Source organism: Leptopilina heterotoma, unplaced genomic scaffold (assembly GCF_015476425.1).
Source record: "Leptopilina heterotoma isolate Lh14 unplaced genomic scaffold, ASM1547642v1 Lhet_351, whole genome shotgun sequence".
In the NCBI taxonomy this organism is placed as follows: domain Eukaryota; kingdom Metazoa; phylum Arthropoda; class Insecta; order Hymenoptera; family Figitidae; genus Leptopilina; species Leptopilina heterotoma.
This window is the reverse complement of record NW_025111033.1, coordinates 525,678-534,633: the sequence shown is the minus strand read 5'-3', so window position 1 is coordinate 534,633 and position 8,956 is coordinate 525,678. Positions and strand designations below refer to the sequence as shown.

General features: G+C 36.3%; 2 protein-coding genes across 2 annotated transcripts; both read left to right on the top strand.

Moving 5' to 3' along the window:
* Positions 1-4,947: 4,947 nt before the first annotated feature.
* On the top strand, positions 4,948-7,419 carry LOC122505291. Its single transcript, XM_043616801.1, has 4 exons — positions 4,948-5,151; positions 5,203-5,626; positions 5,738-6,954; positions 7,012-7,419. The coding sequence occupies exons 1-4, from the start codon at positions 4,948-4,950 to the stop codon at positions 7,417-7,419; spliced, it is 2,253 nt and encodes a 750-aa protein (XP_043472736.1).
* A 430-nt stretch (positions 7,420-7,849) lies between these two features.
* Positions 7,850-8,677, top strand: LOC122505290. Its single transcript, XM_043616800.1, has one exon. It carries the CDS (start codon positions 7,850-7,852, stop codon positions 8,675-8,677), a length of 828 nt encoding a protein of 275 aa, XP_043472735.1.
* The last annotated feature ends 279 nt before the right edge of the window (positions 8,678-8,956 follow it).

The window sequence follows — 8,956 nt, the reverse complement described above, 5'->3', positions numbered from 1 at the left end:
TTATAATATTATTATTATTTTATTTTAAAAATTAAGTTACCGTTATTAAAAATTTTTGATTTTGAGAAATGTATATTAGTTTTAGGAAAATAGTTAAATTTCAAAAAGGATTTTCGATTCGAAAACACGGTGGGCAGGAAGCGACTATAGGTTGCACAAAAATGTCGACAAAAACTGCAAGTGGGGCTGTATTTGTTGATGATTACAGGTAAAAAATCCGTTTATAGAATGAAATCCTAGCTGCTTCTTTTTTAGAGTTATCCAAATTTTAAACTTTTTTTTATTAGATCAATTTTTACGAAATAGAGAAGGTGCACTCGAATGTATGGACTGAGATATAAATTTATGTAAGTGCTTAGCCGATTTTATACGTTTCCAGAGTGCATCACGTGGAGATAACTTACTCTGCACTCCTTTTATCTCTTTTTTTAATTTTTTTTTATTTTTTATTTTTATTTTTATTTTTTAAAACATTTTTTTAAATTTTTTAAATTTTTTATAAACTATTATTTTTGTACTTTTGGTAATACTTTATGCTATAATTATACATCTTTTGTGTATAACATCTTAAGAAATATAAAGTTTTCAAATATGCTGGGATGAAAAAGTCACAACAGCTTTCTTTAATCGGATCATAAAAGTAGGTTCTTCTATCATTCCTATTTTAAATCTACCCCAAAATGTATTGAATTCTCTATGAACCGACTCTCCAGCCTGCTCAGACCATAATCCTAAACCATCGTTATTTAAGAAAGCAAAGGCTTGCTTCAAATGATCAAGAATGATATGGATTTTGAGGGTTTTAGAAATTCCAGTGCTCTTTAAAGCTTCACAGAGTTCACGAAGATTTTTGTCAAAATCTCTAAGATCCGCTTGTTTTGCAGAAAAACAAGTATTAACAATTTTGTCCATTGCTTTGAATGAGGTAATAAATGGTTGTAATCGAAATGGCCCGACGTCCTTGTAAATTTCAGGATCCTGTAATCTATCGGCTTCTTTAAGAAGTTTCCGACATTGATTGCCTTCAAAAATATTTCCATGGTAGCTTTTATGAGATATACCTAATTTCTTAGGCCACAACAAAGCTTTTTCCACGCCGATACCATCGATTTTAACTATACCATCCCAAAAGATATGATTGACAAACCCTTGTAGCAGGTGTAGTTCAGGAGGAACACACTTCTGAATCACATATGTGTCATCATTTTTAATAAAAAGAGGATCATGAATTGTGCTATGACATTCTTTACCTTTGCTTTTGTGGCTACCCATACGTTTAAATTGTAAATAGTCATCTTTCCAGTGTTTATATGTCTTTAAGTCAACATTCTGTTCATCACTATTCGAATCATTATCTTCAATCGTTTTACCAAAACTCTTTAATTCATTTAATGTAATAAAACAATAAGGACAAGGGTAAGTTGCCCTCGCCGTTTGCATTCCGTTAGCAAGAAGAACAAGTTTTAAGTCTGAAATAAATTTAAAAGGTATTTCATTTAGTTTCGTTAATTCAACTAAAGTTTTCAAATTTTCATAGGTCTCCTTAATATCCGGAACACTGCATAGTAAAATCAATTTGTAGACGCTAGTCATTTTGCGTTCGTTTGCAACACTTCCACCAGTGGAATAATATGAAACGTTTTTACTTCTGTAATAACCTGAATCATCTCCTTCTCTTTCGTCTTCTTGGGTTGAAATTGAGATAGAAATTTTAAAAAAGCCTTGGTCTCTATCTGCCATTAATTTTATTCTTGTTTCTTCTATGTGCTCAATGTTCCGTTTTTCAAAGACAAAATCAAGAAGTTCTGTTGCATTGGCATACACGACAGGTCTTTTTTAATTCCTTCCTTGGTTGTTTCAAATTCATAAAGATCTTCTTTATAAATGTTTTCCATCAAATTGGATTTTTCATACATATGTTGATTATGATTTGAAGGAACTGATTTTCTTCCAGCAGAAGTGCGAATAAAGTTAACCAATTTTTTCATATCATTTGTAGAACATCCAGTATTAGTTTGGAATTTATCTAAACTTTGAGCAGAAAAGATGACTTCTTTCTCTTCTTTCTTATTTTTAGTTATGCGAGCCTTTGAACCCCCCGTATTTAAAATAATCTCATTTTTTGCATCTTTACTACTGTCAAGTTTTCTTTTTAAAAGAGTAGTTACTATTTGATTCTGTTGTTTTTCAGGCAATTGTTCCACTATATTGAACACATTATCACGTGCATTAGAAGAAGAAGGACCTTTACAAGAATGTGGAATGCCTTTACCAATTTCTTGGAAACAACTGCTACAGATTTGAATAGAAGATCCGGTTTCGATTGCATTTTCGTCACTTTTAGAAACTGACGCCATTTGCACAGCACCGTGAAGACCATTATCTAGATCAATTTTAGTGGTAAACTTTCGAACATGACCTCTACCCTTATTTGTTTTTGAATGGCTAGTAAGTCGCGCTGTTAAGCAAATGTAACAATTACAAATCGACGTTCTTGTTTCTTTCGCCAAATTAAGATCCTCGTAATTGGGAATAGTTGGACAAGGTCTTTTGAAATTTTTCTTTCCATATTCATTAATAGTTAGTCGACAAGAGCTACACAAACTTTTTGGGAATTTACTATTAGAAATGTCAAACTGTTCCTGAATATGTTCTTTTATTACCTTAATATGATTTTCAGATAATAAAAAATGATGGGAAGGTTTATTTTTAAACAAAATTTTTTTACCACATGTAGCGCATACCTTCAATCGATTCTCTTCATGATCGCATTTAAATTTTAAATGTGGCATCGACATTATTTTTAACGGATATTATATATCCCTCATTTACAATAAATAATGTCGTTTATATATAACAATATTCATACAACAATTATTACTTTCTCTTATGGAGAACATACAATAACCATCGCGTCACCTCACTGAAAATTGTTTTGGAATGAATTAAGCTGCAACGCTCTTTTTATACCAATTCGGATTTAAATAACCTAAAATTGGCTTCAAAGAAAACTGTTGCAAATGTTATCAGTGCTAGTGACTTTTATCATTAGATATTTTTTTTTTTTTTATTTTTTTATTGTTTATACTCCTGCCCTATTGGCCTTACGCACTTCGACAAGAGTCCCGCCGAGAAATACTTTTTTGGATTAAGCATAACCATTCTACTTTAGAAATTTTTCTATATATTAACCTAATTTGCGTCTACAGCCGACTTTATTAGGAGTACTCGCATTACGCCTGGACCACCCGTCAATGGGTTTTCTCGCCAGAGAAGAGGGAAACTGTAGAAAAACCTCTCTGAGTACAACCGGTTTATCGACAGTCGAGTTCTAATGGTGTGTACCGGACAATAATCGACGGTGCACATCATTATACCTCGACGTCAAACCTCCCGCTCAGATTGTCTCACGTGCCGGAAAAATACCAAGCCAAGTGGGCGCGAACCAAGGGTACTTATACCCTTGGTCCTTAAACGACCACCAACGCCAGGCATCTATCCGGCTGAGCCAATCTGTCGGTCTATCATTAGATATTTATGATTTTGTATTTGCGAATTTGCAAAATTACAAACGATGTATTATTTGGCTGTAAAAGATCTTATGTGTATATACCTTTACGTACACACATACCCACATACGCAGGCACACACTCGCACGCGTTTTTCTCTATTTCGCGAAAATTGATCTTATTAAAAAATGTAAAATGTGGATAATTTTGAAATAGAAGCAGCTAGGATTTCATTCTGAATGGATTTTTCATCTGTAATCATCAACAAATACAACTCTACTTGCAGTTTTTGTCGACATTTTTTGCAACCTATCGTCGCTTTCTGCCCACCGTGAAAATATATATTATCAGTATAATAACCTTGATATAACTTTGTTTTTGATAGTTGGCAGTTAAATATCAAAACGACTTTTTTTGATTTGAAAATAAATAGTACCCCAGTAGCACGTAATATTACAGCGATATTGGGAACATTGCCTTAACATTACCAATATTGCCTCAATGTTGTGGCATATTGCTGGAATGTTCCCAATATTACGTGCTACTTGGGTATATAACTGTTTGGAATACCAACAATTTATATTTCAAAATAATTAAAATTTGTACTGCGAGAGGGCTTGCCCAAAAATATACGAGGGGTTTTGCGACGGAAGGGAGGGCAGAGTTTCGCATGAGAATGCGTGGTAAGAGTAGCGTCTCGTTTTTATGTTGATCTTACCTTTTGTGAAATGTTTAATTGTAATAAATCCTTTTATTCGTAAAGTTTATGTTTTAATTCTCTCTCTCCTTAACGTGTAAATAAACATCTGGCGACCGTGACAGGACGTTCGGGAGAGATTGATTACGGAAAGAAACGTGAGGTAGTGTGTGTATAACCTCAAAATGGACGTCGCGAAAAAGGCTCGGACAGTGCAACGCGCTCTTTTCATCAAGTGTCTAAATATTTTTCAGAATAAGTGCAAGGATGCTAATATTTCGTTGGCCGATCGTCACGTTGCGTTACAATTACTTGAGTTGCGATTTTCAGAACTCGATTCGTCGAGTAACAGATACGTTGAAATGATTCTTGAAACCGAGGCGACTGTAGAAGAAATTACGGCCGCAGTAATTCATGAGGGCAAAGCCATCGCAAATGAGGATAAATTAGAATACTTAAAGCAATCTATGGAAAGTGGTTCTAAAGCGGAAAGCATCGTGGGCGGCTACCCGACTTTCGGCACATATTCGGGCATTGGAGACTCTAGGCGTTACGACGAACAATTGTGCAACCATGCTTTACCCCCTGGTAGAATCCTCACTACCTGAGGAAATTTTAAGAACCTGGCAGCGGAGTGAAACAAATAGTGAAAATCCAGTCGATGGAGAGGAGAGGACGGATCGACTTTCAAGGCTTCTCCAGTTTTTGAGAATCGAAGTGGAAAGTGAGGAAAGAATAAACATGGCCATGCACGGCTTTTCCATTAACGTCGACGCAGGGAAAAAGAAGCCAACGAAGGAGGAGTCGAGAAGCAGGACGTCAGCACCAGAAGTGTCAACAGGCAGCGTTCTACTGGCGAACGAGGAAAAACGTAGGAAATGTATTTTTTGTAATAATAATCACGATAATGCGGCTTGCGAAAAAGCCAAAACGTTTTCGTGTGAGGTAATTAAAAGTATGATTCGCGATAACAATTGCTGTTTTAAATGCTTAAAGGTTGGTCATACAGCGCGAAAATGTAGAGTACGAATAAATTGTTCAAAATGCGGTAAGCATCATTCAGTTCTCGTTTGTCAAGGGGATTCTTATAGCGCGGATGTATCGAAATCAAGTAAAAGGGGGGAGACGGTAAATATAACTAAAGAACAGAACCTTGCTAGTTTTTCTCACTCGCCCGATGTATATATGCAAACAATGCGCGTTATTTTGTATTCCGACTTTAAAGAAAAAGAAGCTCGAGTGATCATTGACAGTGGCTCGCATAGATCGTACATTCGCACAGACGTGGCTGAGTTTTTAGGTTATAATCCCATCTCGAGTAAAGAAGTGACGCATTCTCTGTTTGGCGGGTTTAACACGGATAGTCAGAAACATAACGTTTTTTTGATTCGAATGAAAAGTCACGATAATCAGTACGCATGTAATTTCGAGGTTATGGATCAAAAAATTATTTGTGATAATATTCCTTCTGTAAAGAAAAATAATTTTTTAGAGGAATTAGAGAAAAATAATATTTTACTTTCTGATTTAGCCCGGGAACACGGAAATTTTGACAATTCTATCGATGTATTAATAGGTGCAGATGTTGCCGGTAAACTCATGACAGGGAACAAATTTGAATTAAGCAATGGTCTTGTTGCGTTTGAGACTAAATTAGGATGGGCTCTCATGGGGAAAAATCCTGCGACTGAACGAACAGATGCAGCCATTGTTGCCATGGCAATGTTTGTAAAAGATGCAAAGATTTCCGATCTGTGGAGTCTCGATGTTTTGGGTATTAAGGATCCAACTGAAAAAGCAAATCAATCAATAAAAGAACAAAGTGTTGAAGATAACGTTTTGAAATCAGTTGTTTACAGTGATAAAAGATACTCGGTTGATTTACCGTGGGTGGATGACCACGCTCCTATTTCTCAGAATTTTGAGTTGTTTGAAAAGAGATTAAAGAATACGGTAGAAAAGTTAAAGCGAGATGAAGGTATTATTGAACCAGTAATGGAAAAGTCGAGCCCCGCATGTCACTACTTGCCTCATCGTCCAGTTGTCAAGGAGGAAAGCACGACAAATATACGGCCAGTATTTGATGCTTCGGCATACTTGTCGGGTTTTCCTTCCTTGAATCAATGTTTGGAAAAAGGACCAAACTTAATAGAGTTGATACCCGCTTCGTTGCTGAAATTTCGGGAACACGAAATTGCTGTTTTGGCTGACATTCGTAAGGCATTCTTGCAGATTGGGGTGAATGATAAGGATCGCGATTATTTAAGGTTTCTTTGGGTGATTGACGAAAAGCTACAAATTTTTCGACATAAACGTGTAGTGTTCGGTCTAAAGTATAGTCCTTTTTTATTGGGTGCTGTTTTAAAATTACATTTTTCAAATTTATTACAAGCAGCGAAAGACAGTAAAGGATTATGGTCTCGCGAAATCATCGAAAAATTATCGAAATCCTTTTACGTCGATAATTGCACAACCAGTGTGGAGTCGGAGGAGGAATTGCAAAGTTTTATAACGTCAGCGAAAAAAATGATGGCGCTCGGAAGTTTTGATCTTAGAGAATGGGAACATACACGTGATGCTTCGGGTAAGGAATCGACGTTAGTACTCGGTCTTTTGTTTAATAAAATGCGTGATACGATTGCAGTCAATCCGGCTTTAATAAAAGATGATAGTAATACGGTAGTCACCAAACGCTCTATTTTGTCAGCCGCGCACAAAGTCTTTGATCCAATCGGTTTCACTTCGCCCGTAACTCTATTACCAAAACTAATGTTAAAAAATCTATGGAAGCAAAAAATTGATTAGGACCATCCTGTAGATAAAGATACACAGAAAGCCTTTTTAATTTGGAAAGAACAATTGCCGTATTTAGGAAAAATTGAGATAAAGCGAAAGTTTGTCTCAGGTGAATTTTCTATTCACACTTTTTGTGATGCCAGCAAATCGGCTTATGCGGCAGTAACTTTTTTACGCGTAAAAAATGAAGAGACCGTGAATTTAGTCTTTCTTGGTGCGAAAACACGAGTTGCTCCGGATGGCATGTCAATTCCGCGTTTAGAACTATTGGCTGGGTCTATAGGAGCTCGTCAAACCAAAGAGATCGTGGACGCTCTCGATTATTCTCACGTCCCCGTATATTTATGGACAGATTCGACAACCGTTTTGGCGTGGGTGAAGAGGGATATTCAGTGGGCCGTGTTTGTATTTGAATAGAGTGAAGGAAATCAGACTCATTACTTCATTGGCAACCTGGAAATACGTACCAGGTGAGTTAAATCCTGCTGATTGGCCATCATGCGGGTGTCAGGCAAAACAGTTGTTGAACTCGCGTTGGTGGGAGGGACCTGATTGGTTGCGCCGCGAGGAATCTAACTGGCCTTGTTTAAGAGAAAAAGTTAACGAGGATGAGGTTGGTGCAGAGATGCGGAGATCGGCTGAACTTACGATCCTAAATGTAAACGACGAAGTAAATTTCGACATAGTAGACAAGTTTTCGTCGTATAATCAAATGATTAGATTTTTTGCTATAATGTTAAAGTTTAAAAATTATAAAATTAGCGGCGAGTTGACAAACGGAAAAAAGTTGACATTTAAAGAGATCCAAAATACTGAAACACAATTTTTAAAAGTCTTACAAAACAAGATGTTTTTTCGAGAAAATAAAGAAAAATTGTCTACTTTATCAACTTTCGTTCATTCTGATGGTTTAATTCGTCTAAAAACCAGGATTTTAGAGCGTGACGATAGTTTTGGTTTCTTGTGTCCAATCGTACTGGATTCAAGCAATCAAGTGGTCAAGTTGCTCATACGAGAGACCCACGAGAACATGGGTCACGCGGGAGTGCAGACAGTCATGTGTCAAATTCGTGAAAAATTTTGGATTTTGTCATCGCGTAAAACTGTTCGCTCTGTTATAAAGAAATGCGTTGTTTGTAATAGATATAATTCGAAACCTTTAAGTGTAAATCCACCACCTTTACCTGTTCATCGTGTCAAGGATGCTGCTGTATTTGAAGTGATTGGGGTTGATTTTGCGGGCCCGGTGTACTTGCGTGGACAAACGAAAGCGTGGATTTGTCTGTATACATGTGCTATTTATCGAGCAGTTCATCTCGAATTGGTGACCTCTTTGTCCACGAATAATTTTTTAGAGAGTTTGCGTAGATTTATTGGACGTCGAGGTAGACCCTCTATAGTTTACAGCGACAACGGAACCAATTTTGTTGGCGCCGAAAATGCTTTTGAAGATTTAAATTGGGATGTCATCGCCAATTACAGTCAGGCTCGGCAAATAGATTGGCGATTTAACCCACCAACTGCCTCATGGTGGGGAGGTTGGTGCGAGCGATTAATTGGAATGATGAAAGTTATTCTTCGCAAAGTTTTAGGAAAAGCATCTCTTACATTTGAAGAGATGTATACCGTTCTATGTGACTGCGAATTCTGCCCTCCAAAAGAAAAAGATACATAAGCGACATTACCATCAATCCGAGAAAATCAAAGAAAACTTTTTGCCTCCGGAACTATAATTGAAATTAACTTTTTTAAAAAAATTTTTGATTAATATTTAATAAAAAAATATTCTGCTTCTTATTATGTAAGAAAAAATTAATTTTTTAAACAATTTCTATTGTAAACTGGACATACGGGTTTCTAGTAGTGATAAATACAGACGAATAAAAGCACAAAGTCGCTTATGTCTATTTCTCGGTAAACTTACTCGAGCTGAGCGGTGCCGTGCAGAGGAAAA